The sequence below is a fragment of the Nematolebias whitei genome, chromosome 10 (genome assembly GCF_014905685.2).
Source record: "Nematolebias whitei isolate Nwh7 chromosome 10, NemWhi1, whole genome shotgun sequence".
Classification (NCBI taxonomy): Eukaryota; Metazoa; Chordata; class Actinopteri; order Cyprinodontiformes; family Rivulidae; genus Nematolebias; species Nematolebias whitei.
Window position 1 is genome coordinate 1,104,133 of NC_056507.1, and position 10,799 is coordinate 1,114,931.

Genomic DNA, 10,799 nt, shown 5'->3' on the forward strand with positions numbered 1-10,799 from the left:
CCATCACAGAGACACCCTGGACATGTCTCCAGTCCATCACAGAGACACCCTGGACAGGTCTCCAGTCCATCACAGAGACACAAAGAGACAAACGAGACAAACAACCATTCACACTCTCACCTAGAGACAATTTAGAGTTACCAATCAGTCTAACATGCATGTTTTTGGTCTGTGGGAGGAAACTGGAGCACCCGGAGAAAAACCCGAACATGCAGACTCCACCCAGAAAGACCCCTGGACCAAGTTTTGAACCAGGGACCTGCGCGCTGAGAGGCAGCAGCTCTACCAGTTGTGCCAGTTTGCTGCCCCAGGTGCTAAATAATTTAAAATAATTTATTTTAAATACAAATTCCATGCTGATCGTACTGCTCATCCGTCGATCAGCCAGTTGTGTGTCATGTCCACTCTTATTTTGAAAAACCACGATAGAGCAAGTCTGCAAAAAACATATTCATTCATTCTTTCTATCTTTATTTCTACAGGTTAGTCTCAAGCCTTGAGGACTCATTTACAAAAGAGACCTGTTTTAAACATCGAACACCGATGAGGTACAAACAACAATCATATAAAATGAAAAGTCAATAGAAGAAATAAAATCAAAACTAAACAGCTACATTGTAAAGTGATTTATAAAACTAAAAACAGGAACATGTCTGCGCGGGTCCTTGCCAGGAACTTATCAGATGTTTGAAGCCACTTAGAGATGTCAAGGTCAAGAGCTTCAGATGTTTTTACAAGATACTCCAGGAAACGGTGGAGTCAGAGAAGGCCCCTCTGCCTGTTCTGGACTCAGGGACCGGACAGGCAGAGGGGCCTTCTCTTACTCCACCGTTTCCTGGTTAACGCCTGTATGCAGTTAAAACTGACCGCCCCATCATTTAAGGAAACCGTGTTTTCTAGTTTTTATATTATTTAAAAGTATTGTTTCCTTAAATGACGATTCTGCAGATTAATCTACGGGGTCAAGGCCACCGCTGGCCCCCCCATAGCTTCAGCATTGCACCTGGTGGTTGGTACAATTCCTCTTTGATCTGTGCAACTGCCTCAGACAAGAAAACAAACAAAAATTAAAAGAATAAAAAATAAAATGCTTGAATTATTTTAAATTTACATCTTTATAAGTTTTAAACTCTTCAGCTTGTTGGTTCAAATTCAAAGCATTAAGACGCTAAGATCACAGTTTACAAAGTGAAAACTTTTTAGATAAAACTCAGCAGCTAATTTCATGTTCTGATGCTGAAGGGAACCGTGTTAAACGTCTAACAGCATCTCCAGCTGTTACCGTGTGTCGTAGCTCAGAGGTAACAAAGAGCTGTAAATCCATCCAGCTGCACTCCCATGACATCAGAGTGGAAGTGTGCACGGACCCTCCCAGGAAAATAAAATGAAAACTGTCTCTCTCCAAAAGACAAGAACACGGATTGAGTTGAGTCCACAGCACAGTTTACACCCGTCAACTGTTATACAGCCAGCATAGCAATGGATAAGCAAAGACCCTGTATAACCTTTGACCTTGACTTGTGACCTTGACTTAGAAGCTGTGTAATGAAGTTTATAATGTGTATATGAAGTTTTGTTTGTGAAAGTTTAGCTGTTTGCTGTGAACTGTAGCAGCGTTCTAAGAAGGTGTGTCCAGTTTAATATTTACAATAAATGCAGAAATTGCATTTCCAACTTTATTTTTTGAATCCGTCCAGAAGACCTGACTTAACGTTGTCACATTTTTCTACCTGGATTATTGAGGACGAACCAGGACATAAACTGAAATTAGCAAAGAGCAGTTAATTAGGATGAAATTGGCAAAAATGACTATGAAAATACTAATCTTCAAGTCAAGGTCAAAGTTTCTTTGTCATTCTCATCACATGCGGTACATGAGGTGGGACAAAACTGTGTACACAGGGTCCCAGTTACATCCAACAAAAGTATAAATTGTAAAGAAAAACAGTGATAAGATCCAAGACACCAAGTAAGAAATACACTAAACTAAGAATATACTCAGCAATAATGGTACAAAAACAATACGCCGAACAACAGCAGCACGAACATGAGTCTGTGTGAGCAGATGAGGACGAATGAACACAGCAACGTGAAATAAATCAGCAGCATGAGATCAGCAGCATGGATAATGAGCAGCACATATCAACAATCAAGTGATAATCCTGATTAGGCATCAAAGTTCATGCTCAGTCATGCACTTTGGCTGTTGCTGCCTGGGAGGAGTCGACGGGGGACAGAACAGCCCCCAGAAACCATCTTATCTACAGCAAACTGGTTGGTCCACTTAAGAAGTGTACTGATTGGTGGGGAAACAGTTTACTTGGGACTCCTCAGACTGATGAAGCCCTCTGGATAGAGTGTGAAACGTCTTTCTGACTCCAACATCTTCTGTGCAGCCTTCACCACTCTCTGCAAAGCTTTTCTTTCTGCAGCTGTGCAGCCTCCATGCCACACGTTGATGCTGGAGCACAGGATGCTCTCCACTGCACACCTGTAGAAGGAGGTGAGGACTGAGCTTCCAGACCAGCTCGCCTCAGCCGTCTGAGGAAGTAGAGTCTCTGATGAGCTTTCTTCATCAGGCTGGTGGTGTTGTTGCTCCAGCTGAGGTTGTTGTTCAGGTGCACACCCAAGTACTTGTAGCTGGAGACTACTTCCACCACAGATCCTCTTATGTTCAGGGGGTGTAGGTGTGTTTGTTCCTTCTGAAGTCCACAATCATGTCTTTTGTCTTCTTCACATTGATGTGAAGGTTATTCTCTCTGCACCAGCTCTCCAGGTGTTCCACCTCTTGCCTGTAGCTGGACTCATCATTGTTTGTGATGCATCCCACCACCGCTGTATCATCTGCAAACTTTACAATGTGACAGCCTGGATGGGTAGCTGCACAATCATACGTGAGCAGAGTGAACAGGAGGGGGCTCAACACACATCCCTGAGGAGAGCCAGTGCTGAGGGTTATGGTGGAGGAGGAGAAGTTGTGGATCCTCACTGACTGTGGTCTGTTTGTTAAGAAGTCTAGGACCCAGTTACAAATGGAGGGGCTTAGTCCTAGTGTGGATAGCTTGTCCATCAGGGTTTGGGGGATCATGGTGTTGAAGGCGGATGTGAAGTCCACAAAGAGCATACGGACGTAAGAGTACTTCTGCTGCAGGTGGTTGAGAGCAGTGTGGACCACAGAGGAGATGGCATCCTCTGTTGATCGGTTCTCACGGTATGCGTACTGATGAGGGTCCTCATTGATGTTGATGGTTGTTTTGATGTGAGTCATGACCAGTTTTTTTAAGCATTTAGCGACTATCGGGGTGAGGGCCACTGGCCGGTAGTCATTCAGACCAGTCACTGTAGAGCTCTTTGGGACTGGGATGATGGTGATGGTCTTCAGGCAAGTGGGAACTGTCTCCAGGGTGAGGGAGGAGTTAAAGATATCGGCCAACACCTCACAGAGCTGATCGACAGTCTTTCAGCACCTTCCCCAGGATGTTGTCTGGGTCAGTTTCTTTGTGAGGATTAATCCTCCTGAAGGTCCTCCTCACTTCGGCTGAGGTCATGCTGAGAAACTCCTCTTCCGATGGTGAGGTGAGTTTGGAGCTGGAGTGGTCTGTTCGGGTTTTCAAAGCATGCATAGAACTTGTTGAGGGCATCAGGCAGTTGTGTCCTTTGGGCATTGTGCACCCCCGCCCTTATAATTTGTTTTACACTTAATGCCCCTCCACATGCTCCGTGGGTCTTGCGAGGTGAATTGACCCTGCATATGTGGCTTTGGCCCTCTTAATACCAGAAACCAGCTCTTTCCTTGTCCTTCTCAGCTCCTGTGAGTTGCCAGAACTGAAGGTGTCCCTGGCTTCCAGCAGGGTGTGAACCTCTGCATTCAGCCAGGGTTTCTGGTTTGGGTAGCTCTTAACTTTTTTGCTGGTGGTGACATCATCAACACATGATGTATCCCAGGACCGAGGATGTGTATTCCTCCAGGTCTAGCTCCTCCACATTTACAGCAGCTTCTCTGAAGACCTGCCAGTCTGCATGCAAAACGGTCTTTCAGTATGGAGTCACTGTTCTTCACCCAACTTTTCTTTGTGTTGGTCTCAGCGGGGGGAGGTAAGCAGGGGCCATAAAGCTGGAGATGTGGTCAGAGAGTCCTAGGTGGGGGCGGGGTGTGGCTTTGTATGCGTCTCATACGTTTGTGTAAACATGGTCCAACGTGTTCTTTCCTCGTGTAGGAATGGCCACGTGCTGATAAAATCCTGACAGGGAGTCTTTCAGATTTACGTGGTTAAAGTCACCAACCACCTAAAATGCCTCGGGGTGTTTGTTCTGCAGCGAATTAATATTATCATGCAGCTCCAGCAGGGCGTTTTAATAATTAGCATCTGAGGCTTTGTGAACAATTATTATAAACACCTCCGTAAACTTGTGAACCTCCTCCTCCCGTTTGAGCTCCACTGCTGCAGCCTCCACGCTGATGACTTTAAGAGCTTCAGTCTGCCGAGCGTAGATTTAAGATTGTTGCTGATCGCCGTCGTAAATCCTCTCTCACACTCATCAGTTGGGTTCGGCTGTAATTCACACACTTGAAGCGTGCAGAGTCGAGCTCGGAGCTGATTCCAAAACTCCTGAAAACTGGGATCTCACCGGGAGCCTATGGGACGGCTGTCTTCTGAAAACTTCTTAAAAAAACTTCTTTATCCGAAAACAGATGAAATTACCGGTAGCTGAAAAACTGTTCAAAATGTAGCTGAAAATGTAGAACAAGCTTAAATTAGCAGAAAAAAGCAGAAAGAACATGTTTGCCCAGTTAGGCTGAAAGAAGCAGAAATGAGCAAAAAAAGTGGAAATTATCTGACAAAAGCTGAAATTAGCAACAAAAAAGCAGCTGAAAAGTGGCTAGAAAAGCTGAAAGAAGCTTAAGTTATTAGAAGGAAGTAGAGAGAGAGCACATTTCTGCTGAATTATGCTGAAAAAAGTTTAAATGAGTGCAAAAGATGTGTAATTAGCCAAAAAAGTTAAAATTATCATAAAAACAGCTGAAATAGCAGAAAAAGTTTAAACTTACATAAATAAGCTGAAAGGAGCATCACAAGCTGAAATGATCTGAAAGAAGTTAGAAGAAGCACAAAATGTTGTAGTTAGCAGAAAGAATCTGAAAGGAGCACAAAACAGCTGAAATTAGCTGAAAGAAGCTGAAGCAGAAGAAAATGTGAAAGGAGCAGCAAAAGGTTGTAAACACATCTGAACATCTGAAGGACGTAAAATGAGCCCAATTCATTTTTTTGAGAACAAAATGGTAGAAAAGGCTAAATATTTCAAAAAGCTAAAAGTCAGAGCAGGATTGTCCTGAAAGAGCCGAACATTTTGATTCATGATTTGTTGAAATGCTGAAAAATGTACGGATGAAAAATGGATCACAGCGTTCATACCCATTCAGACCATGAGTCTTATTTCTGGTGTGTCTGGGTCCATGAGAACCAGAGCTGCAGGCTCCTCTTTGTAACAGGGAACGGTGTTGTTGCAAAAACATGTCGGTCAAAGGCGAAACTGAACAACTGCACACGTTTCCTTGAAGAAAACATTTTGTTACAAAAGAACGGACACTTTAAAAAGTCAGCACAACGGCACTTTTGGAAAAAGTTCTGCAAAAAAGAAATTTAGTCAGATATGAATAAAAACCAAACAATTGCTTTGACCGATTTGTAAATTTCAAAAAACACATTTCATTTCAAATTTAGGTTTAAACTAAGAAATTGCACCCTGTTTCATTAAAATATGTATATTTTAAATTTTGCTCCAGAAAAACATTAAAATAGTTTGTTGTGCGAAGCATCTCCTCATCCTTGAAGAGCAACCTGTAAATGTCCGGACCGAATGCTTTTGTTTGTCTGTTTGGACAGCGCAGCAGACTCACCCCGAGGTAGAGGAGGATGCCAAAGAAGGCGAAGGGGCCAAAGAAGCATCTGGCCAGTGCTTTCAGGAGCTTGGGCCTCTTGGCTGACACCACCTCTCTGTCCCATTCCCTGAAGGGCAAAAGAGTTACAACATCAATAAACTGCAGATTAGACACACGGCGACAATAACGCACTCCAACCAGACAAAAGTCAACAAAACAGCTGCCGTTGGGCTGCTGCTTCTTTAGCAACATAACAGCTTCAGGAGGGTTTGTTTATACATATATATATATATATATATTTATATATATATATAATTTTATTTTTTTCCATTCATTCAACCTTTATTTAAACAGGTAAATCCCATTGAGCCTCGAGGACTCTTTTACAAAAGAGACCTGAATTCAACAAAGAAAGATGACAACAGTGGACAATCATAAAAGACACATACAGATTTTATTTTTTTTTTTTACAAATTACAATGAGATGGCAAAGAAAAGTAACAAAAAACAGTTAGATTCTAAGGTGAATGTATAAAACTAAAAACAGGAACATGTCTGCATTGGTCCCTGCCAGGAGTCCAACAGATTCTTAAAGACACTTAGAGAGGTCAAAGGTCGAGAGCTTCAGATGTTTTTACAAGATGTTCCAGGAAACAGGAGCGGAGTAGGAGAAGGTCCTTTTGTCTAGTTCAGTCCTCACTGAGGGAACACTGCAGGTAATGATGTCCTGAGAGCGCACGCTGTAGCTGCACTCACACAGAGACATGTAGGAGGAGATGTATGAAGGCAGCAGACCAGGAAGTGATTTAAAGATGAAAATGTACCAGTGGGAGAGTCTGTGTGGAGTTAATGGTGACCAGTTAACCAGTGAATACTGGGTTCATTGGTGGGTACGGTAGTTACAGCCAGTTATGAATCTTAGTGCACCATGATAGATTTTTTTTTTTAACCAGTTTGACACGACTGTCAACAAGGAAGAGGGCCAGCAATGGAGGAGGGATGTGCCAAAGAGACCATCTTAGCGCCAACAAAACTGGTTTGTTCCACTTTGGAGTAAGCTGTTGAGGGAAGAATCAGTTTTGTTGTGTGTTTCCTTGACTGATGAAGCCTTCTGGATCGAAGGCAAAACGTTTCAGCACAAAAAAAAAAAAAACTGTCCAGATGACCTGATTGAAAAATGTTGGATTTTATACCTGGGTTGTTGAGCATGGACTTTGTTGTTTTCAACCAGTTTGACAAAACCCAGTTTAACTTTCAGTTTCTTTATCAAGTTTTCCACATGGAGCTTAAACGAGAGATGTGAGTCGACCAAGATACTCAAATAATTATAGGAATCAACAAACTCAATGGGGACACCATTTGAGGATGAAATCAGAGGAAGAACTGCTGGGACCAACTTCCTTATTAATATTTGATTCTGTCATCTTTTTTGGTAAGCACTTTGATAACATTTACTGTTTTAAATGTGCTATATAAATAAATGTGACTTGACTTGACTTCCTGTTAGAAAAAAGCACCCTTTGGTTTTGTCGGCATTTAAGACAAGTTTGAGACGCAACAAATCTGTCTGGATGATGTTAAATGCAGATTGCTAAAGTTGGAAAGCCTTAGCAACAATTTTAGCTCGACAATAAACAACGGTGTCATCAGCATAGACATGTATGGATGCATCAGGGATGCTCTGACCTACATTATGTATGTAAGTAGGTTCTAAAGACCAAGACTATCAGTCCATGGGTGTTTTCTATTCCAAATAAACACTGATATCTGGATGTTCAAATTGATAAAGAAGGGTTTAGGAAGGAAGATTGGCAGATTCTGAAACAAATATAAACATTTATTTAGTATATTCATTTTTACTGAGTTTATTCTGCCCCCCAGGGTGTGAGGCAGGGACTGCATCTAGCAAGGTTCTGTTTAAGGTTCATCATGAGAGGCAGATCATTGGTCAAGTCAAGACAAGCAGCACGGTGGCACAACTGGTAGAGCTGCTGCCTCTCAGCGAGCAGGTCCCTGGTTCAAATCCCGATCCAGGGGTCTTTCTGGGTGGAGTTTGCATGTTCTCTCCGTGCATGCGTGGGTTTTCTCTGTGTACTCCAGTTTCCTCCCACAGACCAAAAACATGCATGTTAGGCTGATTGGTAACTCTAAATTGTCCCTAGGTGTGAGTGAGAGAGTGAATGGTTGTTTGTCTCGTTTGTCTCTATGTGTCCCTGTGATGGACTGGAGACCTGTCCAGGGTGTCCCCCGCCCCTCGCACAGTGATTGATGGACATGGGCACCAGCGACCCCCGTGACTCAAAATGAAAGGAGCGGGTAAAAGACGATGGATGGATGGATGGATGGAACAAAAACATAAAAACACAGAACATAATCAGAAACAATGAAATACTAAATCATATCACCTTGTGTTAAGTGTCAATTAGTACAGGTGTGTTTTCAGGAGAGATGTTAAAGCAGAGGCTGAAGTTGCCTGTCGAATGTTGATTGTTCCAGAGTTTGGTGCCCACGACTGAAAAGGCTCGATCTCCTCTGACCTTCAGCCTGGTTTTTGATTCAACCAAAAGCAGCTGGTCTGATGATCTCAAGAAGGAGCATAAGGATAAAGAAGGTCTGAGAGGTCTGAGGGTTCAAGGCTGTTAATGCACCTAAATGTCATCAGGAGGATTTTTAAATCAATTGTGACACACACAGGGAGCCAGTGAAGGGAGGACAGAACCGGTGAGATGTGCTCAAACCTGCCAGTTCCTGTTAAGAGCTGAGCTGCAGCATTTTGGACGAGCTGGACACGTGAGCAGGAGACCTGATTGACCCCAGCATAAAGCGGGTTACCACGATTTATCACTGGTACCATCTACCACAACTGATGTCTGCGTAAAGTACGCAGCATCGTTAAGGACCACACCCACCCAGCACAAGGACTCTTCCATGTACCACCCTCAGGCAGACGATACAGGAGTCTGCCATCGCCTACAAAAGACTAAAGGACAGTTATTACCCACAAGCTGGCAGATTACTGAACTCTCGATAATAATGATGAACAATTGACAATAACATTGCGCCAGGCCACATCTGTGACAACTAATATGTTTATTGTTGCTGCACGATGTGGCTGTATCGTGTATGTCACTACCTTTCCATCATGGCTCACTACCTGTGCAGGAACCCGTCACACAACCTGTGTAGTTTATGTGCAAAATACATCATGTGCATTTAATGTTATATTACTACACTGAAATTATTATTCAAACAAATTCATCCTGCTTGCACAGTTTTATTCTACCATGTTGTTGTTTACTATTTTTTATTTTGGACTTGTAAATAATATAATTACTTTTTCACTTTTTGGTACTTTATTTTGTAGCCGTATTGAATACTTTAGTATTTCTAGTTTGTTCTTTTATATCAGTTCTTCTCACCCTGAACATTTCATTGTACTGTTAACCCTGGGTTAACCTGCACATGACTAATAAACACAACTTGAACTAAGCATTAACCTTTGATTTAACCATTAAGCATAAAATGTAATTATGACAGAAAATGGAGGATTTACCTGCAGTTACTTTGTACAGATGAACATGTGGCACTTCCTGTTTATAACTTTTGTTATCAGCTGATCATGGGGTCGGGCGCTGCATTTGGACTTGTTTTCAAAACTCAGTCTAGTTTTTGAAAAGGAATCAAGTGGATCCCACCCTCGAGCGCTCAGGGTAACTGGATTGTTCTCCACTGACACCATTCAACCATTTTTTCTGATGATTTTTCACAAAGCCCCTCTGACTGCAATGTGTCCACAAAGAAACCCCGATGCATGTCTTCGTGCTCCTTCCAGTTCATTTCAGCTTCAACTCAGTCATTTTTAGAAGCATGGAGGTTAAATTTGTCGTGGTACTAAATCACAGATTCCCAACAGCTAATGTTATTTTTAGTTTATTCTGATCCGTTCAGCTTGTTTCTGGTCATTTCAGCTTTTTAAATTTATTTTTATTTTGCTACTTTCTACTTCTGTCTGCTAAATTCTGTTTTTATTCTGTTTTTATTCTGTTTTTATTCTGTTTTTATTCTGTTTTTCTCAGCTAATTTTCAGCTACTTTGTTTTTATCTACACCATTCAGTTTATTTTTGCTAATTTCAGCTGTTTGAAACTACGTTCAGCTCTTATGTTATTATTTCAGCTAATTCTGCTCATTGCAGCGACATGTTTGCTCCAGACATGACGGTTCCAGCTTCCAGCTTGTTGAACGGAGGCTGTTTTAGGAGAAGGTAAAGTTCACATTCCCAGAAGCTCTCACTGTTTGCTGATTGGAGCAATGAGAGCAAAATCCAGCGACTCATTTATCAGCCGGTCGGCACCGAGACCTTTGGAAAGGTCGACTTTTTAACACCAGTGTACATTAACTGGCCTGTTTGCACGACTCTGTGTGAGACCCGCCTTGTCCCCCCCCGGACACCAGAAGACAAGGCCAACATGGGGCACCACTGTGGTTGTTGGGCAAGATTAAAAAATGTAGAGAAACTTTTTAGTATTGGCCTCTGCTCAACTGTGTCCACAGTAAGAAACAAGCTGAAAGAAACTAAATGCAAAGTGACAATGGAATATTTTACTAAGAAGATTAGGAGAAGATGTGCAGCTTTAACTGGTCCTGTAACGCTAAATGTACTTTTTAACAAACGTCCTCACACGATTCAACGTGTCCGGCCAGATTCATGGAGGACGCGGACCCTGCAGGTTGTGGATGCAGTGACACAAAACAAGTCAGGAGAGAAAGACACGTCGAGAAGATTTACCTGAAGGTGAAGGAGAAACAGAGTCTGTAAGAGACGACGAGTAGAAAGACGTTGGATTAAAGATGAAGGACGGTGGATTAAAGACAAAGGACGATGGATTAAAGACAAAGGACGATGGATTAAAGACAAA

At 42.3% G+C, this 10,799-nt stretch overlaps 1 protein-coding gene across 1 annotated transcript in view; it reads right to left on the reverse strand.

Moving 5' to 3' along the window:
- The window catches only part of cftr (CF transmembrane conductance regulator), a 52,368-nt gene that overhangs the window by 31,625 nt on the left and 9,944 nt on the right, over positions 1-10,799 (reverse strand). The window contains exon 3 of the mRNA XM_037683061.1: positions 5,900-6,008. Within this exon, the coding sequence (XP_037538989.1) occupies positions 5,900-6,008 (109 nt within the window). The remainder of the gene's footprint in view (positions 1-5,899; positions 6,009-10,799) is intronic.